Source organism: Stegostoma tigrinum, chromosome 3 (assembly GCF_030684315.1).
Source record: "Stegostoma tigrinum isolate sSteTig4 chromosome 3, sSteTig4.hap1, whole genome shotgun sequence".
NCBI classification, from domain to species: Eukaryota; Metazoa; Chordata; class Chondrichthyes; order Orectolobiformes; family Stegostomatidae; genus Stegostoma; species Stegostoma tigrinum.
The window spans coordinates 139,562,279-139,587,251 of NC_081356.1; the positions used below are offsets into that span (position 1 = coordinate 139,562,279).

At 44.1% G+C, this 24,973-nt stretch overlaps 1 protein-coding gene across 7 annotated transcripts in view; it reads left to right on the forward strand.

The window, feature by feature from the left end:
- Positions 1–24,973, forward strand: part of LOC125450885 (WD repeat-containing protein 70) — a 167,679-nt gene that overhangs the window by 29,020 nt on the left and 113,686 nt on the right. For 4 of the 7 annotated variants that reach the window (XM_059645001.1, XM_059645004.1, XM_059645002.1 and 1 more), the window contains exons 3-8: positions 5,050–5,133; positions 5,275–5,371; positions 11,291–11,492; positions 17,678–17,737; positions 21,456–21,589; positions 21,917–22,070. In XM_059645001.1, coding sequence (XP_059500984.1) covers positions 5,050–5,133; positions 5,275–5,371; positions 11,291–11,492; positions 17,678–17,737; positions 21,456–21,589; positions 21,917–22,070 — 731 coding nt within the window. The remainder of the gene's footprint in view (positions 1–5,049; positions 5,134–5,274; positions 5,372–11,290; positions 11,493–17,677; positions 17,738–21,455; positions 21,590–21,916; positions 22,071–24,973) is intronic. The other 3 variants (XM_059645006.1, XM_059645005.1, XM_059645007.1) reach the window with 2 other exon arrangements.

Consider the following 24,973-nt stretch of genomic DNA (forward strand, 5'->3'; position numbering starts at 1 on the left):
CAGTTGCTGCCAGACCTGCTGAGTTTTTCTAACAACTTTGTTTTTGTTCCATCTGCCATTTCTTTGCCTGTATCTGTCAATGATCTGTGATCTGCTCTGTCTGTTGATAACCATCTACACTACCCTCATTTCCACTGAACTTTGTATCGTATGTAAACTTAGTTACCCATCCGTCAACATTTACATCCAAGTCATTTACATGTATTACAAACAGCAGAGGCCCCAGTATAGATCCCTGTAGAACACCACTAGTCACTGACCTTTTGTCAAAATTGTCAAAAAACACCCTTCTACCACTACCACCTGTCTTCTATGGGCAGGCCAGTTCTGAATCCACACAGCCACATCACCATGGCTCCCGTGCATCTCTAGAAAACGACAATGTTGTCAAGGAGAATACTGAGATACAGGCTACTAGACTAGGTGGGATTGAGGTTCACAAGGAAGAGGTATTAGAAATCCTTCAGAGGGTGAAGATAGATAAGCCCCCTGGGCCGGATGGGATTTATCCTCTGATCCTCTGGGAAGCCAGGAAGGAGATTGCCGAGCCTTTGGCATTGATCTTTAACTCGTCATTGTCTGCAGGAATAGTGCCAGATGACTGGAGGATAGCAAATGTGGTTCCCCTGTTCAAGAAGGGGAGTAGCGACAACCCTGGTAATTATAGACCAGTGACCGTTACCTCAGTTGTTGGTAAAGTGTCGGAAAAGGTTATAAGGGATAGGATTTATAATCATCTAGGAAAGAATAAATTGATTAGGGATAGTCAGCACGGTTTTGTGAAGGTAAGGTCGTGCCTCACAAACCTTATTGAGGTCTTTGAGAAGGTGACCAAACAGGTAGATGAGAGTAAACTGGTTGATGTGGTGTGTATGGATTTCAGCAAGGCGTTCGATAATGTTCCCCATAGTAGGCTATTGTACAAAAAGCGGAGGAATGGGATTGTGGGAGATATAGCAGTTTGGATCGGAAATTGGCTTGCTGAAAGAAGACAGAGGGTGGTAGTTGATGGGAAATGTGCATCCTGGAGCGCAGTTACTAGTGGTGTACCGCAAGGGTCGGTGTTGGGTCCACTGCTGTTTGTCATTTTTATAAATGACCTGGATGAGGGCGTAGAAGGATGGGTTAGTAAATTTGCAGACGACACTAAGGTCGGTAGAACTGTGGATAGTGACGAAGGATGCTGTAGGTTGCAGAGAGACAGAGATAAGCTGCAGAGCTGGGCTAAGAGGTGGCAAATGGAGTTTAGCGCGGACAAGTGTGAGGTGATGCACTTTGGTAGGAGTAACCGGAAGGTAAAGTACACGGCTAATGGTAAGTTTCTTGGTAGTGTAGGTGAGCAGAGAGATCTTGGTGTCCATGTACACAGATCCTTGAAAGTTGCCACCCAGGTTGACAGGGCTGTTAAGAAGCCATAGAGTGTTTTAGCTTTTATTAATAGAGGGATTGAGTTCCGGAACTAAGAGGTTATGGTGAAGCTGTTCAAAACTCTGGTGCGGCCGCACTTGGAGTATTGTGTACAGTTCTGGTCACCGCATTATAAGAAGGATGTGGAAGCTTTGGAAAGGGTGCAGAGGAGATTTACTAGGATGTTGCCTGGTATGGAGGGAAGGTCTTACGAGGAAAGGCTGAGGGATTTGAGGCTGTTTTCATTAGAGAGAAGAAGGTTGAGAGGTGACTTAATTCAGACGTATAAAATAATCAGAGGGTTAGATAGGGTGGATAGGGAGAGCCTTTTTCATAGGATGGTGATGGTTAGCATGAGGGGGCATAGCTTTAAATTGTGGGGTGAAAGATATAGGACAGATGTCAGAGGTAGTTTCTTTACTCAGAGGGTAGTAAGGGAATGGAACGCTTTGCCTGCAACGGTAGTAGTTTCGCCAACTTTAAGTACATTTAAGTCATCATTGGATAAGCGTATGGACGTAGATGGAATAGTGTAGGTTAGATGGGCTTCAGATCAGTATGACAGGTCAGCACAACTTCGAGGGCCGAAGGGCCTGTACTGTGCTGTAATGTTCAATCTATGTTATCAGGCAAGGAGTGAGAATGCTTGATCTGAATGCTTGATCTAAAAGTCTGAGTGACTTGGGTCTGTTGTCATTGGAGAGAAGGAGGCTAAGAGGGCATTTAATAGAGACATTCGAGATGATCAGAGGATCAGGTAGGGTGGATAGTGAGAGTCTTTTTCCATAATGACGATGTTGGCTTGTACGAGGGGGCATAGCTGCAAATTGAGGGGTGATTGATTTAAGACAGATGCCAGAGGCAGGTTCTTTACTCAGAGTGGTAAGTGCGTGGGATGCCCTGCCTGCCAATGTAGTTAACTGAGTCACAACAGTCCTTGGATAAGCATATGGATGATGATGGGATAGTGTAGGGGGATGGGCTTAGATTAGTTCACAGGTCGGCGCAACATCGAGGGCCGAAGGGCCTCTTCTGCGCTGTATTGTTCTATTCTATTCTTTCCTCCACAAAGCCTCACTGACTGTCCTTAATTAGGCCTGCTTTTCCAAATGCGTGTCAATCCTATCCCTAAGAATTCTCTCCAGTAGGTATCTGACCACCGATGTGAGATTCAATGGTCTGCAGTTTCCTGCATTATCCCTATGTCCCTTCTTGAACAGAGGACATTAGCTACTCGCCAGTCTTCTGAGACCCCTCCACAGTCTAGCGAGGATACACGATCTTGGTCGAGGCCTCACTTATCTCCACCCTTGCCCCTCTCTCTAACCTGGCGTAAATCTCATCGGGCCCCAGTGACTCATCCACCTTAATGTACCTCAAGAGATCCAAAACCGCTTCTTCTTGATCTCAAAATTCCCTAGCATATTACCATGCTCCACGTCAATCTCAGTATCCTCCATATCCTTCTTCTGGGTGAATACTGACACAAGGTACTCGTTTAGGATCTCACCTACATCCTCTGCCTCCAAGCACAAGCTCTTTCCTTTATCCTTGAGTGATCCTACGTTCTCCCTAGTTATCCTTTATCTTTAATGTATTAACCCTACTTGCCAAAGTCATTTCACCATCCTTTCTTGCTCTCCTAATTCCTAACCCGAGTTCTTTCCTGCGTTCTTCATATTCCTCATGGGTCCTGTCTGATTTTAGCTTCTGAAACCTTAACATTTGCATTTTTTTTTCCCTTTTGACTAAATTCACAACCTCCTTTGTTATCCAAGAGTCCGTTACCTTGTCATCCTTCCTCCTTACTGGAGCATGTAGGCCTTGAACTCTGATCAGCAGGTCTTTAAATAACTTGCACATGTCACATATGGACTTTTTATTTCTGATTTCCAGCATCCGCAGCAGTTTTTGTTGTTTAATACGTGAAACAGTAAATCTGTTAGAAAGGGGGATTGTGTAAGCCTCGTTTTCATGTGTCTCTGATTTACTTACTTTCTGGGACTGGTTTACATGAAAGAGACATTGTTTGCCATCATTAAAACAAAAATGTAAACATGCAATTCTATGAAACCTGTTTTTTCCTCTAATTTCCAAAGTAACTGTACAGTTCTTAAATTACAGCATTCTCACACAGTGTTAAAATCTGTTTTGCAAGTGCAAGATGGTAAAGAAGTTCATACTACCCTGATTTCTACTGCCAAACTGAGATTGAGGTTGATCATCTCATTCTTTAAGTTCCTGCTTCTTGTGCTGGCATTGTCTCCAGAGTGTCAGGCCCTTTGATACAAGTGACCCTTTTAAATACAGGTCTCCAGGCCATCCCTAAGCGCAATAACTTATGATAGTTTAATATGTTGGCAGGGTAACTAACATGCAGATTCCTCCTATGTAGTTGCAGCAGTTTAGTACAGCAATGTAATTAGCATAATTCAATTACTACGTTTCTGTCCCAGGAAAAGGTACAAAAGCTGACTTGAGGTGCCGGCTATCTCAAAAACAGCGCTGACAAAACTTGGAATTATTGCTCCATCTGAAACCTTGCAGTGTTGTCTGATCGACACCCATATAGTCAGTCAAGGTGAACTGTTGAGCCTGATCCAATTTGACAGTGAAATCTGCAAGCTTCCTGATATAGTATATGGGTTCCCTTCCCAGTATGCCATTCATTTGGCCATTTTTTTCCCCAGAGTGCAGTTCAGTGGCCAATGTTGTTTTTTGTCTCAAAAGACCATCCAAGACAAAGCAGCTCGCTTGATTGGCACTAGATTAGATTAGATTCCCTACAGTGTGGAAACAGGCCCTTTGGCCCAACAAGTCCACACCGTTCCTTGGAGCATCGTAGCCAGACCCAACCCCCTATAACCCACACACCCCTGAACACTGCGGGCAATTCAGCATGGCCAATCCACCTAGCCTGCACATCTTTGGACTGTGGGAGGAAACCGGAACACCCGGAGGAAACCCACGCAGACACGGGGAAAATGTGCAAACTCCGCACAGACAGTTACCCGAGGCTGGAATTGAACCTGGGTCCCTGGCGCTGTAAGGCTGCAGTGCTAACCGCTGAGCCACCATGCTGCCCTACAAAAATTTACTCTGTTCACCACTGACACTCGTTAATGGCACATACTGCTGATACTGAGATACATTGAAAAAATTCACTAAATATCCTGAGACGGCACCTTCCAAACCCATGACCTCTTCCATCAAGAATGACAAGGGAATCAGATGCATGTTTTCCACCAAGCCAGTCTCTATTCTGAGTTTGGAAATATATTATCATTCCTTCAAAGTTGCTGGGTCAAAGCCCCAGAATTGCGTTATGAGCATCATAATGGGTCAAACTACAGCATCTGGACTGCAGTCGTTCAAAAAAATACAGGATTACGAAATATTTTAGAAAATGTGGATAGAAATCAGAATTAATGTTTTGGGATCTTTCCTTCAGTTCTGAGGAAGGGCCACTGAACCTGAAGCATAACTCTGATTTCTCTCCACAAATGCTGCCAGATCTGCTGAACCTTTTCAACAATTTCTGTTTTTGTTTCTGACATCTGGCATACTCAGTTATTTCAGTTTTTATTTGAGAACATGTGTTGAAGTGTTCCTAAATAAACACAACTTTCTTTCTTTTCTCAGGAAAGAAGGCAAGAACCTTTGACTTGGAGGCTATATTTGAACAGACTCGTCGTACTGCAATTGAAAGGAGCAGGAAAGTGCTGGGTAAGATCAGGATTGTGGCCAGTGTTGGGGATATGCTCACAAGTCTTTTCAAAATGTCAGTCTGTCTGGAGTCTTAACTCAGTCATTACCATACTTGGTTTTTGTTATTTTTTCTGAACCTTTGATGTTTTATGTCAACAGAGGAGGAGAGAAGCGTGGAGAGGCCCTACGAGCCAACAAGCTGTGCTGGGAGATCAGGTTCCCCCTCCAGGAAAGGCCACACTGGAGATTCGACCAGGTAGCAGCCAAATAGCTGGGCCCTCCCTCCTTGTGCAGACTGTGTGTCTTTGTGTATCAGAGGAGTGGCATATGTGTACACATTAATTTATGTGGATGTGCAATTTATGAATATCTTTTTGTAAATGTTAGGTGTGTGTAAGTGAAACTGGGCTCGTTCAGTTCAGAATGAAGCCAACCAGAGATGACTGAGAATGGGTGGGGATGTAAGAAAAATAGAGGGCAGAGGTCATGCTCTGAAGTTGAGACTTGATATTGAGTGCCAGATACTGTAAAGTGACTAAATGGAATAAATTGTTCCAATGAAGCTCAACTTGGAGCAACATCTCATTTGAGTCATAGCGATTTACAGAACAAAAAAAGGTCATCTGTTCATGTCCATGTCAGTCAAAAACAATTATTCTGATCCCATTTTTCAGTACTTGGCCCGTAGCTTCATTTGCCTTGGCATCACAAGTGCATATCTAAACACTTGTTCAAGGATATGTGGGATTCTGCCTCTACCACCCTTGCAGGCAATGATTTCCAGACTCCCACCACCTTTCGGATCACAATATTTTCCCTTGCATCACATCTAAAAGTGGGAGTGGATGGCTTTGTAAAATTATCACTGGACTGTTAATCCAGAGACCCAGGTAATGTTCTGGGAGCCCAGGTTCAAATTCAACCTGCTCCACCTGGCAGATGGTGGAGTTTGAATTGAACAAAAAAAGTCTGGAATTAAGAGTGTAATCATGACCATGAAACCACTGCCGAACAAAACCATATGTCACTCATGTCCTTTTGGGAAAGAAACTTCCATTGGTACTTTGTCTGGACTATGCGTGACTCCAGACCAAGAAATGTGGTTCACTCTTAACTGACCTCTGGGATGGGCAATAAATGCTGGCCTAGCCAGCAACACCTTCATCCTGTGAATGATTTAAAAGAAAAACTTCTGTCCCTTATTTTACACCTACGCTCCCCGGTCATTGATCCCTCCATCAAGGGTGCAAGTTTCTTCCTGTCATGCCCCTAATTTTGTACATCTCGATCATGTCCCATCTTAATCTCCTTATCTCCAATGAAAAGTATCCCAGTCTGTCTGGTTTTTCTTCATAACTAATGCTGCCCAGCCCAAGCAACATCCTGGTAAATTTCCTCTGCACTCTCTCCAGTGCTATTGTGTTTCTCTTACGTTGTGGATTCCAGAATTGCTCACAGTACAATAGCTGTAGCCTAACCGTCCTCGTATGCACTTTCAGCATAACTTCACTATTCTCATACTCGGTGCCTTGGCTAATAAAGACAAGTATCGTTATATGCCTTTTTAACCACTTTATTCAGCTGTCCTGATACTTTAAGGGATTGGTGGGCATATGCACCAAGGTCCCTCTGACCCTCGGTGCTTTCTGAGGTCTGACCGTTCATGTGTATTCCCTTGACTTGTTTGTCCTGCCCAAGTGCATCATCTCACATTTATTCACATTGAATTCCATGTGCCATTGACCAGCCCAGGCTGTCCTACTCGCATTAACATATAACAACATCTGGACAATATCCACGGTTGGGCTGACGTTGGCAAGTGACATTTGCACTACACAAATGCCAGGTTACGACCATCACCATTAAGAAACCATCTAACCATGGCCCCTTGACATTCAGTGGTGTGACCATCACTGAATTTCCTCACTATCGACATCCTGGGGGTTACCATTGACCAGAAACTCAATTAGACTCACCACATAAACACAGTGGCTACAAGAGCAGGCCTGAAGCTAGGAACACTGCGGCGAGTAACTCACCTCTTGACTCAAAGCCTTGTCCTACCATCTACAAGGCACAAATCAGGAGTGTGATGGAATACTCCACACTTGCCTGGATGGGTGCAGCCCCAACAACACTCAAGAAGCTCGACACCATCCAGGACAAAGCAGCCTGCTTGATTGGCACCACATCCACAAGCATTCACACCCTTCACCATCAACGCTCATTGGCTACAGTGTGTACTATCTACAAGATGTACTGCAGAAATTCACCCAAAATCCCAGACAGCTCCTTCCAAACACATGACCACTTCCATCTAGATGGACAAGAGCAGCAGACATATCGGAGCACCATCATCTCCACGTTCTCCTCCAAGCCACTCAGCGTCCTGACTTGGAAATATATCACTGTTCATTCACTGTTGCTGGGTCAAAATCCTAAAATCCCTAATGGCATTGTGGATCAACCCACAGCTGGTGGACTGCAGCAGTTCAAGAAGACAGCTCATCACACCTTCTCAAGGGCAACTAGGGAGGGGCAAGAAATGCTGGCCAGCCGGCGATGCCTATATCCCACAAATGAATAGAAAATAAAAATACCTCCCACTAACTTTTGTATTTTCTGCGAGCTTACTGATCAACCCTTTTATGTTTGAGTCTAAATAATTCATAGAAACCACAATCAGCAATGGCCCAAATACTGACTCCTGTGGGTCCCTACAGGACACAGATGATTAGTTCAAAAGCATACTCAACTATTATTCTCTGCTTCCTGCTATTTAGCCAATCGTGGATCCAATTTGCAAAGTTCCATGGATCATATGGGCTCATAGCTTTGCTATCAGTTTCCCATGCAGGACATTGTCAAAAGTTTTATTGAAGGCTAAATAAACTACATCAAAAACATTGCCTCATCTACCCAGCTGTTCACCTCCGAGAAATTTTTAAAAATGGCGCAGGACTGGGTCATTCAGCCCTTTGAGCCAGCACCATCGTTCAATATGATCATGGCTGATCATGCAATTTCAGTATCCCATTCCAGCTTTCTCCATACCCCTTGATCCTGTTAGCGGCAACGTCCACATCCAGGTGTCTCGAATATATTTAATGTACAGGTCCCAACAACTTCCTGTGGGAGAGAATTCCACAGGTTCACAATCTGTTTAAAAAGCCTTACAAACAATGAACTAAATGGGCAAGGGAAAAGTACCTCTTCCCCTCTGCACCACATTCCCACACTGCTCCAAAATTCCCGATTTCTGAGGAAGGGTCACTCGACCGGAAATGTTACCTCTGATTTGTCTCCACAGATACTTCCAGACCTGCTCAGATTTTGCAGCAATTTCTGTTTTTGTCCCTGAACTATATAGTCACTCAGGTTATGTCTCAATCTGGATATCTCCTTACTGATTGCAAAGCTTACAGATGATCTTGTGAGCCAACTCATCTGGACCTCGGGATCTGCCCATTTTTAAGCTTGTAAACCTCCAACACCACCTGACTCACTACACAATCTGCTGAAGAACCTTACAGTCCAACATAGAGTAGAATCAAAATCCCTGCAATGTCGAAGCAAGCCATTCAGCCCATCCAGTCCACACTGGTCCTCCAAAGAGCATCCCACCCAGATTCATTCCTCCCATTCCTGTCGGCCTGCATTTCCCATGGCTAATCCATCTAGCCTGCACATCCCTTGACACAAGGGCAATTTAGCACAGCCAATCCACCTAATCTGCACATCTTTGGACAGTGGGAGGAAACCGGATCAGATACGGAGATACTGGAGAAAATGTGCAAACTTGACACCGACAGTCACTCAAGGGTGAATTCGAACCCGGGTCCGGGCACTGTGAGACCGCAGTGCTAACCCCTGAGGCACTATGCTTCCTCCCATATTGAGGACCTCCTCCTCCTGAGTATAGATAAATGTAAAGGACTCATTTAAGACTTCACCAATATTCTCTGGCTCCACAAAGAAATTTCCCTCTTGATCTGTTATGGGCATTCCTCTTTTACTAGCTTTTTTTTCATCATGTTGTGCTTACTCTTGCCTTGAGTCTTTACTCTGAGATGACTACATAAACCCTAAGGCTTTCTATAGGTATTTCAGGAATAAAAGAGAGACAAAAGTAAGATTAGGACCAATCAAGGATAGTAGTGGGAAGTTGTGTGTGGAGTCAGATGAGATAGGGGAAGCACTAAATGAATATTTTTCAACAGTATTCACTCTAGAAAACGGCAATGTTGTTGAGGAGAATACTGAGAAACAGACTACTAGACTAGGTGGGATTGAGGTTCACACGAAAGAGGTATTGGAAATCCTACAGAGGGTGAAGATAGATAAGTCCCCTGGGCCAGATGGAATTTATCCTAGGATCCTCTGGGAAGCCAGGGAGGAGATTGCCGATCCTTTGGCATTGATCTTTAACTCGTCATTGTCTGCAGGAATAGTGCCAGACGACTGGAGGATAGCAGATGTGGTTCCCCTGTTCAAGAAGGGGAGTAGAGACAACCCTGGTAATAATAGACCAGTGAGCCTTACCTCAGTTGTTGGTAAAGTGTTGGAAAAGGTTATAAGGGATAGGATTTATAATCATCTAGAAAAGAATAAATTGATTAGGGATAGTCAGCACGGTATAGTGAAGGTAAGGTCGTGCCTCACAAACCTTATTGAGTTCTTTGAGAAGGTGACCAAACAGGTAGATGAGAGTAAACCGGTTGATGTGGTGCATATGGATTTCAGCAAGGCGTTCGATAAGGTTCCCCATAGTAGGCTATTGTACAAAAAGCGGAGGAATGGGATTGTGGGAGATATAGCAGTTTGGATCGGAAATTGGCTTGCTGAAAGAAGACAGAGGGTGGTAGTTGATGGGAAATGTTCATCCTGGAGCGCAGTTACTAGTGGTGTACCGCAAGCGTCGGTGTTGGGTCCACTGCTGTTTGTCATTTTTATAAATGACCTGGATGAGGGTGTAGAAGGATGGGTTAGTAAATTTGCAGACGACACTAAGGTCGGTGGAGTTGTGGATAGAGACGAAGGATGCTGTAGGTTGCAGAGAGACATAGGTAAGCAGCAGAGCTGGGCTAAGAGGTGGCCAATGGAGCTTAATGCGGACAAGTGTGAGGTGATGCACTTTGGTAGGAGTAACCGGAAGGCAAAGTACTGGGCTAATGATAAGATTCTTGGTAGTGTAGATAAGCAGAGAGATCTTGGTGTCCATGTACACAGATCCTTGAAAGTTGCCACCCAGGTTGACAGGGCTGTTTAGAAGGCATAGAGTGTTTTAGCTTTTATTAATAGAGGGATCGAGTTCCGGAACCAAGAGGTTATGGTGAAGCTGTACAAAACTCTGGTGCGGCCGCACTTGGAGTATTGCGTAGAGTTCTGGTCACCACATTATAAGAAGGATGTGGAAGCTTTGGAAAGGGTGCAGAGGAGATTTACTAGGATGTTGCCTGGTATGGAGGGAAGGTCTTACGAGGAAAGGCTGAGGGACTTGAGGCTGTTTTCATCAGAGAGAAGAAGGTTGAGAGGTGACTTAATTGAGACATATAAAATAATCAGAGGGTTAGATAGGGTGGATAGGGAGAGCCTTTTTCCTAGGATGGTGACGGTTAGCACGAGGGGGCATAGCTTTAAATTGTGGGGTGAAAGATATAGGAGAGATGTCAGAGGTAGTTTCTTTACTCAGAGAGTAGTAAGGGAATGGAACGCTTTGCCTGCAACGGTAGTAGATTCGCCAACTTTAGGTACATTTAAGTCATCATTGGATAAGCATATGGACGTAGATGGAATAGTGTAGGTTAGATGGGCTTGAGATCGGTATGACAGGTCAGCACAACATTGAGGGCCGAAGGGCCTGTACTGTGCTGTAATGTTCTACGTTCTATGTTCTATAATCTTGACTCGTTACTCATTACTAGCCCTAAGAAAAACCTTTCTCTGGGGCCAAAACATCCTCTTCTCAGAAGGTGCCCTGACTATGTTTTATGAATTCATCCTCAAGGCAAAGTTGGCTAGTTTGATTGGTTTAATCAACATGAAGAATGAAATTGTTTGTAATTGTTGTAATTTCTTTCTTACAGGTCCTGTTTTAAAATACAGTGTTTGGCAGTGTACTTGGTGTTTAGCTGTCTTTGTGCTGCATATATCATTGTTGATTATCTCTCTGCAGATCACCTGGTGACAGTGAAAGTGGATGTGATGACACGGACAATGAAAGCGAAAAATCTGGACCCACGTTACCATCGCAGATGTGTAGATTGGATGTTGAGGGGGAAAGCCCTGTGGGCCCCCCGTTACCCCTGGGATATGGTAAACAGCAATGTGAGACTGATGAAGAGGATGATGAGGAGGAGGAGGATGATGAAGATGAAGTGAGTGAGGTTATTTCTGTTTGAGGGTTGTAGAACCGAGACGTGGATTGTTGATGCTGTCCAAATGGATTTTAACGAGACTTTTAAAAGCAGCCACATAATTCAATTTTGGATAAGAGTTGTAAAGATGGTGAAAAAAGTAATATTTTTGTGCAATGAGTGCTGAATAGTTAGCTCAGCTGTCTGGATGGCTGGTTTGTAATGCAGAATGACACAAACACCTTAGTTAAATCCAAGTATACCACATCCACTGCTCTACCTTCATCCACGTGTTTGGTCACCTCTTCCGGTTTCAGTAGTGGGTCTTTGGTTTGGGTGAGTATTTGTTTTAGGGTTGATGAGGGTATGTGCACTCTTCTGATGCCCAGTGTTTGAGGAGGCTTTTGGTTAGTTCAGATTTGTTCCTGATATAAGGTACCGTGATGAGCGTGTCGGGGCATGTATTGTCTTCCTGGTGTTGTTCGTTTGGTAGGCATTTTCTTCCTCAGTTTTTTGGATATCCATTGTCCTTGAACACCTGGAAGAGGTACTGTTCTTCTCGGCAGAGGCCAGTGTTGCAGTGTGTTGTTGGCGGTTTAAATAATGTTATTGCGCAGCTTATTTGTGTTTGTGTTAGGGTGGTTAGTGTTGAAGTTCAGTACATGCGGCTTTCCTATGAACCTTCGTTACCTCCACCATCAACTCTACTTCCTCAGGAACCAGGTATTACCATGCAGTGTGAGATACAAACTACCCATCAGCTATCCACAAGCCTGCAAAACAGCTGCAGGATGGCAAAGGTAATGATAAACGACGCACACAACCAGCTTCACAGATACAACAGAGAAATTATGCGCCCAAAAAAAACTTTATTCTGGGGAAGCTACCAACCAGGACTGGACAATGGACGTGGAACAAGCTATCAACATCACCCAACAGACGCAAGAGCTAGGAAAAGACAGACCCTTCATGACAAGCTCGCCACACTTACCCACCAAAATGACAACAACAGAGCTGACACCTGGCTAAGAAACTTCTCAGACAGGAAACTAACACACAGAGAAAGCCTTTTCATCCATGGACTTAACTATAACTACAGAGACGCCAACAAAACGGAATTCTGTCACACTGGAAGCCACACCGAGGACCATCAACATCAGTGAAGAAACACAAAAAACCAAAAGACAGACAGTAATCCTGACACAGACCAGAAGGAACAAACTTAACATCCGCAACACATTGGAAAGGCAAGTCCTAGAAGGACTGAAAAAGGACAGGAAAATCACAATACTACCAGCAGACAAGGTGCGCATGACAGTAATACTAAATAACGGGGCTACCGCTCCAAGGCACAGGCACTGCTAGCTGACGAGAACATATACTGGCAAGTACAGACAGACCCAACACTGCAACTAAATCCTCATCGCACTAAAAAGACTCTCACAGTCCAGACAGATCAACGAAACAGACTTCTTAAGAATGAAACCCGAAGGAACCAACACACCCCAATTCTATGCTCTCCGGAAAGTACACAAACCAGAAGTCCTCCTTAGACCCATAGTCTCCTTACCAGGCATACTGTCACACAGATTAGCCAAAGGAGACTGAGGTGCCTCGTCAACAAGTCGTCCCACTCTATCCACTCAGCCCAAGAGTTGCCCAGTTCCATCAAAGACATAAGGATAGATGACAATCAGACCATGATGTAATTTGACATTACTACCCTATTCACATCAATAGACATACCACTAGCAAGAGAAACAATGATAGCAGTAATACAACATGAACAAGATTCCAGTGAAACCATCTTCACAGACAACATGCTGAAGCTACTGGATCGATGCCTCACCACCCACTTTACTTTCCACAGCCAAACATATGACTCGATCGACGGGATACCCGTGGGATCACTTATCGCAGGACTAAAGGAAAAGGAGGAGGAGAGGGGACCTAATTGAGGTATACAAGATAATGAGAGGCATAGACAGAGTTGATAGAGACTATTTCCCAGGGCAGAAATGGCTAACACGAGGGGTCATAGTTTTAAGCTGGTTGGAGGAAAGTATAGAGGGGATGTCAGAAGCGGGTTCTTTACACAGAGAGTTGTGAGAGCATGGAATGCGTTGCCAGCAGCAGTTGTGGAAGCAAGGTCATTGGGGACATTTAAGAGACTGCTGGACATGCGTATGGTCACAGAAATTTGAGGGTGCATACATGAGGATCAATGGTCGGCACAACATCGTGGGCTGAAGGGCCTGTTCTGTGCTGTACTGTTCTATGTTCTATGTAATTGCCAAGGCTTTGATGCAAAGACTGGAAAGTACGGCCCTTCCACTAATCCAACCCAAGCAATGGATATGCTACATAGACGACACTTTTGTCATCATTAAATGGACCAAACTAGGGGAGGTACACAAACTAATAAACAACACCCTCACCAGAATCAAATTCACCAGACAGGAGGAGAAGAACAAACAGCTCCCAGGGAACTATTTTGAAGGCCTTTTAGATCGAAGATAAGGAGAAACTTCTTCAGCCAGAGAGTGGTAAATCTTTGGAATTCACTGCCATGGAAGGCTGTGGAGGCCAGGTCATTTAGTATACTTAAGACAGAGATCGATAGGTTATTGATTATCAAGGGCATTCAGGGTTATCGGGAGGAAGTGGGAGAACATGGTTGAGGAACATATAGAACATTGAATAATACAGCGCAGAACAGGCCCATCAGCCCTCAAAGTTGCACCGATCTGTGAATTAATCTAAGCACCTCCCCCTACAATATCCCATCATTATCCATATGCTGATCCAAGGACTGTTTAAATGCCCCTAATGTGGCTGAGTTCACTACATTGGCAGGCAGGGCGTTCCACACCCTTACCACTCTGAGTAAAGAACCTGCCTCTGACATCTGTCTTAAATCTATCACCCCTCAATTTGTATCTCTGCCCCCTGGTACAAGCTAAAGTCATCATCCTCGGAAAAAGACTTTCACTGTCCACCCTATCTAATCCTCTGATCATCTTGTATGTCTCTATTAAATCCCCTCTTAGCCTCCTTCTCTCCAATGACAACAGACCCAAGTCCCTCAGCCTTTCTTCATAGGGCCTGCGCTCCAGACCATGCAACTTCCTGGTAAACCTCCTTCTCTCCAATGACAACAGACCCAAGTCCCTCAGCCTTTCTTCATAGGGCCTGCGCTCCAGACCATGCAACTCCCTGGTAAATCTCCTGTGCACCTTTTCCAATGTTTCCACATCCTTCCTGTAATGGGCGACCAGAACTGCACACAATATTCCAAATGAGGCCGCACTAGCGTTTTGTACAGTTGCAGCATGACATCATGGTTCCGGAACTCAATCCCTCTACCAATAAAACCTAACACACCGTAAGCCTTCTTATCAGCACCATCAACCTGGGTGGCAACTTTCAGACATCTATGTACATGGACACCAAGATCCCTCTGCACATCCACACTACCAAGAATCTTTCCATTGACCCTGTATTCTATCTTCCTATTATTCCTCCCAAAGTGAATCACCTCACATTTATCCGTATTAAACTCCATTTGCCACCTTTCGGCCCAATTCTGCAGTTTATCCAAGTATCCCTGCAACCTACAACATTCTTCCACACTGTCCACCACTCCACCGACTTTAATGTCATCTCCAAACTTACTAACCCATCCACCTATGCCTGCGTTCAAGTCATTTATAAAAATGACAAACAGCAGTGGTCCCAAAGCAGATCCTTGAGGCACACTACTAGTAACCTGACTCTAGGCTGAATATTTTCCATCAACCACTCGTTGCCTTCTTACAGAAGGCCAGTTTCTAATCCAAACTGCTAAATCTCCCTCAATCCCATGCCTCTGTATTTTCTCCAATAGCCTACCGTGTGGAACCTTATCAAAGGCTTTACTGAAGTCCATGTACACCATGTCAACTGCCCTTCCCTCATCCACGTGCTTGGTCATCTTCTCAAAAAACTCAGAGGTTTGTGAGACATGACCTGCCCTTAACCAATCCATGCTGACTATCTCCAGTCAAATTGTTGCTTGCTAGATGATTGTAAATCCTATCTCTTATAATCCTTTCCAAAACTTTTCCTACAACAGACGTAAAGCTCACAGGTCTATAATTACCTGGGTCGTCTCTGCTGCCCTTCTTGAACAAGGGCACAGCATTTGCAATCCTCCAGTCCTCTGGTACTAAACTTGTCGACAATGAGGACTCAAAGATCAAGGCCAAAGGCTCCGCCACCTCCTCCCTAGCTTCCCAGAGAATCCTCGGAAAAATCCCATCTGGTCCAGAGGATTTATCTACCTTCACACCTCGTAGAATTGATAACACCTCCTCCTTACTAACCTTAATCCTTTCAATTCTAGTAGCCCGTTTCTCAGTCATTTCCTCTACAATATTCTCCTGTTCCTCAGTGAAAACAGACGAGAAATAATCAGTTAGCACCTCTCCAATTTCCACAGGGTTCACACACAACTTCCCACTTCTGTCTTTGACTGGCCCTATTCCTACCCTAGTCATCCTCTTATTCCTCACAAACCTATAGAAAGCTTTAGGGTTCTCCTTTATTCTACCTGCTAATGTCTGCTCATGTCCCGTCCTTGCTCTTAACACTCTCTTTAAATCCTTCCTAGCTAATCGGTAATTCTCCATCGCCTCATCTGAACCATCTCGTCTCATCGTCACATAAGCCTCCCTCTTCCGCTTAACAAGAGGTACAATTTCTTTAGTAAACCACGGTTCCCTTACCTTATCGCCTCCTCCAACAGCAGCAGGTACATGGGAACACCACAGCTTGCAAATTGCCATCAGAGCCTTTCACCATCCTGACTTGAAAATATACCGCAGTTCATTCATTATTGCTAAGTGAAAATTTTGTAATTTTTTCCTGAACGGCATTGTGGGTCTACCTACAACATGTGGACTGCGGCATTTCAAAAAGGTGGCTCACCCCCAGCAGTTCAAGGGCAATTCGAGAAAGGAGCCAGCCAGCATTTCCCACATCTCACAAGTGAATGAGAAAAAAGGAAGCTAGTGGGCAAAAGCCCTCAAAACATATAAGAAAAATTTAGATAACGACATAAAATGCCATGGCATGTGAGGCTATGGGCCATGTGCATCAACTAGATGGATGTTTGATGTGCAGCACGGACACGATGGCTGAAAGTTCTCTATCTGTGCTGTAAAAAATCAATGGCTGCAGCTGTCTCAACTGAGAATAATATAAACGACTGGAAATGTTCATTCTTTCTCGTTTGTCAGTTCCTGCCAGACCAGTTGTGTTTTTCCAACACCTGTTTTTATTTTAGCTGTATGATCCAGAATTATTAACTGAATTTGCATTTAACCAGTAGCTGCGATAGGATTTGAATTCATGTCCCCAATGCGTTAGGCTGGGCTTTGGCTTACTATATAAATGGTGTTATGATGCTACCATCTCCCCTCAATGTAACATTGCTAAATTTGCAGATGACTTGAAGTATATGGTAAAGATGAAAGAGCAAGGCTGCTGACCCATATGGATATGTGCATTGAATGAGCAAAGGTCTGACAGATTGACTGATTTGTTTATTGTTGTCACGTTTACTGAGGTACAGTGGAAAGTGTTGTTTTGCGTACTACACAAGTAGAGCATACAATACGAAGTGCATCAGGATAACAGAACAGAGTGCAGAATGCAGTGGAGTATGATGTAGCAAACTGTCAAGCTGTTCATTTTGGCAGGAAGAGTAAAAGGACAAGTATAATTTAAACAGAGAATGACTGTTGAATTCCAAGATGTAGAGGAATCTAGGTGTTCTAATGTGTGTGTCTGTCTGTGTGTCATAAAGGATTAATTAACAGTTACGTAAAGTGATTAAGAGGGCCAAAGAGTGAGGGAAAGATGGAAATGAAAGATAGAAAAGTACAAAGCAAAAATGGAAGGCAGAAGAAATGAGGGCTTGTGGCAAAATGGAGGAATCAGCCTGTAGTCCAAAGAAAGTAGGAAAATGTCAAAACAAAAACATTTCACAATATTCAGCATCTGACAACATGAAGCATTTACAATAGATCGCATGAATGAAGAACACAAAAGGTTATGAATGGGTAGGGAATTATAGCAATAACAGAAACATAATATCACTTTGACTATACAAGTTGAAGTGCTGATCAAGGGTGAGTAACCATGTCCCTTTTATCTTTATGTAGAACCCATTGAAACGCATTCCAGACTCTCATGAAATCACACTCACCCATGGCAAAAAAACGGTAGGTGCGGGTTTTGTTCAAGCTTGACAGTGTCCAGGCTGTAGATGTACTTGCGTTGTCAAGACCATATCTTTATTTCTCTGTATTTTTGACTGCGGAGTGAAATGGGAAAAGAACTGTTTTAAAAGCCAAGCATTGTGGAAAGATTTACATAGAACATAGAACATTACAGCACAGTACAGGCCCTTCGGCCCTCGATGTTGTGCCGACCTGTCATACCGATCTCAAGCCCATCTAACCTACACTATTCCATGTACGTCCATATGCTTGTCCAATGATGACTTAAATATACTTAAAGTTGGCGAATCTACTACCATTGCAGGCAAAGCGTTCCATTCCCTTACTACTCTCTGAGTAAAGAAACTACCTCTGACATCTTAATATTTCCTAATATTGATTGGAACCTCCTTCGAGCAGAAGATTTGAATGGAGCTGTTTTTGTAAGGTGTGTTCAGGAGGGTTTCCTAACGCAGTACGTTGACAGGCCGACGAGGGGAGAGGCCATTCTAGACTTGGTGCTCGGAAACGAGCCGGGGCAGGTATCAGATCTTGTGGTGGGAGAGCATTTTGGTGATAGTGACCATAACTGCCTCACATTCTACATAGCTATGGAGAAGGAGAGGATTAGGCAGAATGGGAGGATATTTAATTGGGGAAGAGGAAACTATGACGCGATTAGACATGAGTTAGGAAGCATGGACTGGGAGCAGTTGTTCCATGGTAAGGGAACGAGAGACATGTGGAGACGGTTTAAGGAACAGTTGTTGGGAGTGATGAGTAAATATGTCCCTCTGAGACAGGCAAGAAGGGGTAAGATTAAGGAACCTTGGATGACGAGAGCGGTGGAGCTTCTAGTGAAAAGGAAGAAGGCAGCTTACATAAGGTGGAGGAAGCTAGGGTCAAGTTCAGGTAGAGAGGATTACATGCAGGCATGGAAGGAGCTCAAAAATGGTCTGAGGAGAGCCAGGAGGGGGCACGAGAAAGGCTTGGCAGAACGAATTAGGGAAAACACAAAGGCATTTTACACTTATGTGAGGAATAAGAGAATGGTCAAAGAAAGAGTAGGGCCGATCAGGGATAGCATAGGGAACTTCTGTGTGGAGCCTGAGGAGGTAGGGGAAGCCCTAAATGAGTTTTTTGCTTCTGTCTTTACAAAAGCAACGAACTTTGTAGTGAATGAAACCTTTGAAGAGCAGGTGTGCATGCTGGAATGGATAGAAATAGACGAAGCTGATGTGCTGAAAATTTTGTCGAACATTAAGATTGACAAGTCGCCAGGCCCGGATCAGATTTGTCCTCGGCTGCTTTGGGAAGCGAGAAATGCAATTGCTTCGCCACTTGCAAAGATCTTTGCATCCTCGCTCTCCACTGGAGTCGTACCTGAGGACTGGAGAGAGGCAAATGTAATTCCTCTCTTCAAGAAAGGAAATAGGGAAATCCCCGGCAATTATAGACCGGTAAGTCTCACGTCTCACGTCTGTCGTCTGCAAGGTGTTAGAAAGGATTCTGAGGGATAAGATTTATGACCATCTGGAAGAGCATGGCTTGATCAAATACAGTCAACACGGCTTTGTGAGGGGTAGGTCATGCCTTACAAACCTTATCGAGTTTTTTGAGGATGTGACTAGAAAGGTTGATGAGGGTCGAGCTGTGGATGTGGTGTATATGGACTTCAGTAAGGCATTTGATAAGGTTCCCCATGGTAGGCCCATTCAGAACGTCAGGAGGAATGGCATACAGGGGAACTTAGCTGCTTGGATACAGAATTGGCTGGCCAACAGAAGACAGCGAGTGGTAGTAGAAGGAAAATATTCTGCCTGGAAGTCAGTGGTGAGTGGAGTTCCACAGGGCTCTGTCCTTGGGCCTCTACTGTTTGTAATTTTTATTAATGACTTGGACGAGGGAATTGAAAGATGGGTCAGCAAGTTTGCAGACGACACAAAGGTCGGAGGTGTCGTTGACAGTGTAGAGGGCTGTTGTAGGCTGCAGCGGGACATTGACAGGATGCAGAGATGGGCTGAGAGGTGGCAGATGGAGTTCAACCTGGATAAATGCGAGGTGATGCATTTTGGAAGGTCGAATTTGAAAGCTGAGTACAAGATTAAGGATAGGATTCTTGGCAGCGTGGAGGAACAGAGGGATCTTGGTGTGCAGATACATAGATCCCTTAAAATGGCCACCCAAGTGGACAGGGTTGTTAAGAAAGCATATGGTGTTTTGGCTTTCATTAACAGGGGGATTGAGTTTAAGAGTCGTGAGATCTTGTTGCAGCTCTATAAAACTTTGGTTAGACCGCACTTGGAATACTGCGTCCAGTTCTGGTCGCCCTATTATAGGAAAGATGTGGATGCTTTGGAGAGGGTTCAGAGGAGGTTTACCAGGATGCTGCCTGGACTGGAGGGCTTATCTTATGAAGAGAGGTTGACTGAGCTCGGTCTCTTTTCATTGGAGAAAAGGAGGAGGAGAGGGGACCTAATTGAGGTATACAAGATAATGAGAGGCATAGATAGAGTTGATAGCCAGAGACTATTTCCCAGGGCAGAAATGGCTAACACGAGGGGTCATAGTTTTAAGCTGGTTGGTGGAAAGTACCGAGGGGATGTCAGAGGCAGGTTCTTTACGCAGAGAGTTGTGAGAGCATGGAATGCGTTGCCAGCAGCAGTTGTGGAAGCAAGGTCATTGGGGTCATTTAAGAGACTGCTGGACATGTATATGGTCACAGAAATTTGAGGGTGCATACATGAGGATCAATGGTCGGCACAACATTGTGGGCTGAGGGGCCTGTTCTGTGCTGTACTGTTCTATCTATTCTATCTATCTATCTATCTATCTGTCCTATATCTTTGACCCCTCAATTTAAAGCTAAGCCCCCTCGTGCTCGCCATCACCATCCTAGGAAAAAGGCTCTCCCTATGCACCCTATCTAACCCTCTGATTATTTTATATGTTTCAATTAAGTCACCTCTCAACCTTCTTCTCTCTAAAGAAAACCGCTTCAAGTCCCTCAGCCTTTCCTCGTAACACCTTCCCTCCATACCAGGCAACATCCTAGTAAATCTCCTCTGCACCCTTTCCAAAGCTTCCACATCCTTCTTAGAATGCGGTGACCAGAACTGTACTCTATACTCCAAGTGCGGCTGCACCAGAGTTTTGTACAGCTGCAGCATAACCTCTTGGTTCCGGAACTCGATCCCTCTATTAATAAAAGCTAAAACACTGTATGCCTTCTTAACAGCCCTGTCAACCTGGGTGGCAACTTTCGAGGATCTATGTCCATGGACACCGAGATCTCTCTACTCATCTACACTACCAAGAATCTTACCATTAGCCCTGTGCTTTGCATTCCGGTTACTCCTACGAAAGTGCATTACCTCACACTTGTCCGCATTAAACTCCATTTGCCACCTCTCAGCCCAGCTCTGTAGATTATCTATGTCTCTCTGCAACCTACAGCATCCTTGGTCACTATCCACAACTCCACCGACCTTAGTGTCGTCTGCAAATTCACTAACCCATCCTTCTATGCCCTCATCCAGGTCATTTATAAAAATGACAAACAGCAGTGGACCCAACACTGACCCTTGCGGTACACCACTAGTAACTGGTCTCCAGGGTGAACATTTCCCACCAACTACCACCCTCTATCTTCTTTCAGCAAGCCAATTTCCGATCCAAACTGCTATATCTCCCACAATCCCACAATTTCTTGTGACTTCAGGTGTCAGCACTGGGACTGGATCCTTCGGGGGCGCGGCTCGTCTCCGGGGGCTACGATTATGAGGTGAAGCTCTGGGACTTTGCTGGAATGGATGCTTCACTACAGGCCTTTCGATCATTGCAGCCCTGTGAATGGTGAGTGACTACACCCCTCTGTATTTCAGGACAATTGCCTCCTCTCCCCCACCTCATACCTGACCAACAACTGGTAGTGTTCCAAACCACATCGAATCCTTCCTAAATTTTCGAACACACTAATTCCCAACAGCCTCTTTAAACTTGCAAAAATCTCTTCCTATTCACTCGACCCCAAATACCGCTTGTTGCTGGGTGGGATGCAGTGGCAGTGGGCAAAACAGGCAAAGAGCAGAGTTGACATAATGGGATATTCCAAAAGTGGAATGGTTAGTACGGTTTGTTGGACATGATGATTTTTAGCTTTGGTTTTCTTTTAAATTTTAGCCATCAGATTAAGTCGTTGCAGTACAGCTCAACAGGCGATGTGATTCTGTGTGTGGCTGGAAGTGCCCAGGCCAAGGTGTTGGACCGTGATGGCTTTCAGGTGATGGAGTGTGTGAAAGGCGATCAGTACATTGTTGATCAAGCTAAGACCAAGGTACCAGAGTGATTTATGTTAATACTTGAGTACCATGTTTCCTGGAGGCCAGCAACCACTCTTGTTTTAAGGGGATGTTTTACTGGATGAGTAATCTAGAGGCTTAGAGGAAATAGGTTCAAATACCACAATGGCATTCAGGGGAATCTAAATTTGAAAACTAAATCTGGAACAAATTTTTTGACTTTTTGATAATTATTATGAATCTGACTAATTAATAAAAACTTGTCCGATTGACCAATGTCCTTTTGGGGGCGGGGGGGAGGGGGGGCGTGGATCTGTTGTCCTGATCCATTTTGGTTGATATATGACTCCAGCCCCACAGGCATGTGGTTACTGCCCTCTGAAATGACTGAGCAAGACACTGAGACATTCTCAACCTGCTGTAGGTTCGATTGAGCAACAGCACCTTAACTTTCAATTAGTCACAAGTCTTCTGGACTTAAAAATTGAGCTCAGCAATTTCAGATCATTATGGTTTCACTTTGCCATTTGCTGGTCTGCAGCTTGATTAATGTTTTTTGCTTTTGGATGTAGCAATTTATTATTGTATGTTGGTCTGGATCAATGCACTACCTGTTTCCTACAACCTCATCTTATGTGGTTGTTCCAACTGTGTTTTATGTAATCTCTTCTGTACCCTAATCTGTCTCATGCTTTTCCTCTCATTCTTCTTCTCACTCCACTAATTCAGCAAACAAAACCCTTCACATTTTTACCTTCCTTCAGTTCTGAAGATGTTATTTATGAATTGAAGTGTTAACTCTAATTTTCCCTTCTCAAAAATACATCGACACCTGCCAAGTATTTTCTGTGTTTTGTTTATGATCCCATATCTGGTCTTGTTCACATGTGCAAACAGTGTTTCAGCATTTAGCAATCAAACCGGGCCATAATGTTTGAGATATCAATGGCTGAATCTCAGAATGTTTCCAAAAGGAAGTGACCCTGGAAATATTAAATGCATTGGTGGCCATTGTTCGTAGTTTTATAGATAGTGGAGTAGTTCCTACAGATTGGAGGGTGGTAAATGTAACCACAATATTTAAAAAGAGAGGGAGAGAAAGGGTAATGTCAGCAATGGGTCAACTACTAAAGTCTGATTAACAGATGTGATAACAGAATAATTAGAAAGCATCAGTGGGGTTGGACAAAGCCACTGCGGAGTTATGAACGGTAAATCATTCTCAACAAATTGACTAGAGTTTTCTGAGTGGTATGACAGGTTGACACAACATCGAAGGCCGAAGGGCCTGTAGTGTACTGTAATGTTCTTTGTTCTATAACTATTAGTTTTGGTAAGGGAGAACCAGTGGATATGGTGTATTTAAATTTTTGGAAGGCTTTTGACAAGACCCATGACAAGAAGTTAGTGGGCAAAGTTAAAGGACATGAGAAAGGGATAATATATTGGCATGAATTGAGAATTGTTGATAGATAGGAAACAGATAATGAGATTCAATGGGTCTTCGACTGAGTGATACGCAGTAATGAGTGGTGTAGTGCAAGGATCAGTGTTTTGGCCTCAGCTATTTGCAACATATATATAAATGATGTGGGTAATCGTGGAATTCGATTGTAGGAAATCATGTATCACTAACCTCTTGATTACGTTTTTTGAAGTGGTAACGAAGAAGATCGATGAAGGCAGAGTGGTCGATATGACATATATGGACTTCAGTAAGACGTTCGACAAGGTTCAGTGTGGTAGACTGGTTAGCAAGGTTAGATCACATGGGAGAACTAACCATTTGGATACATAACTGGTTCGAAGGTAGAATACAGAGGGTGATGGTGGATGTTTTCAGTCTAGAAGCCTGTGACCAGCGATGCCACAAGGATCAGGCCCACTGCATTTTATCATTTCTGTAAATAATTTAGATGTCAATTTAGAAAGTATGCTTAGTAAGTTTGCAGGTGACACCAAAATTGGAGGTGCAGTGAACAGCGAAGAAGGTTACTTTAAGAGTACAATAGGACCTTGATCAGATGGGCCAAAGAGTGGCAGATGGACTTTAATTTAAATAAATGAGAGGTGCTGCATTTTGGAGAGGCAAATCAGGGTTGGACTTTTACGCTTAATCGTAGTCTTAATCGTAATTAATACACTAAATAGCATAGCCAATCCACATCTTTGCACTGTGAGAGGAAACTGGAGCATCCGGAAGAAACCCATGCCGATATGGGGGGGAATGTGCAGACTCCACACAGACAGTCATCCAAGGCTGGAATCAATCCCAGGTCTCAGATGCTGTAAGGCAGCCGTGCTAACCGCTGACCCACTGTGCTGTTCTCCTACCTCCACATTCTCAACATGAAGATCATGGGCACGAAGACACCATCTGGCTCATTGATCCCAATGACCCATTCTAAATGATGGTGGCTGCTCTTGGACTTCAATTCCTGCTTCCCATATCCCTCAATTCCTTCAGAAACTGAAAGGTTTTCTGTCTGAGCCTGAACAATATTTAGTAATGTGCTCAAATTGGGGGATCTGTCACTGCGATGAGGAATGGAATCACAGTGTGATACATCACAAAAAAAGCCTTTTGGCCCATCAAGCCTGCACTTATCCACACCAGTCTCACTTTAGCACTTTATAGAACTGTAGAATCACAGAATCCCTACAGTGTAGGAGCAGGGTATTTGGCCCATCCAGTTTGCACTAAACCTCTGAAGATCATCCCAACCAAACCCAACCCTTACCATGTCCTTGTAACCCTGCATTTCCCATGTCTAATCCACCCACACGTTCCAGGACACTTGACAATTTAGCATGGTCAATCCATCCAACCTATACATCTTTATACTGTGGAAGGAGACAGATCACTGGGAGATTAGATTAGATTGGATTCCCTACAGTGTGGAAACAGGCCCTTTGGCCCTACAAGTCCACACCGCCC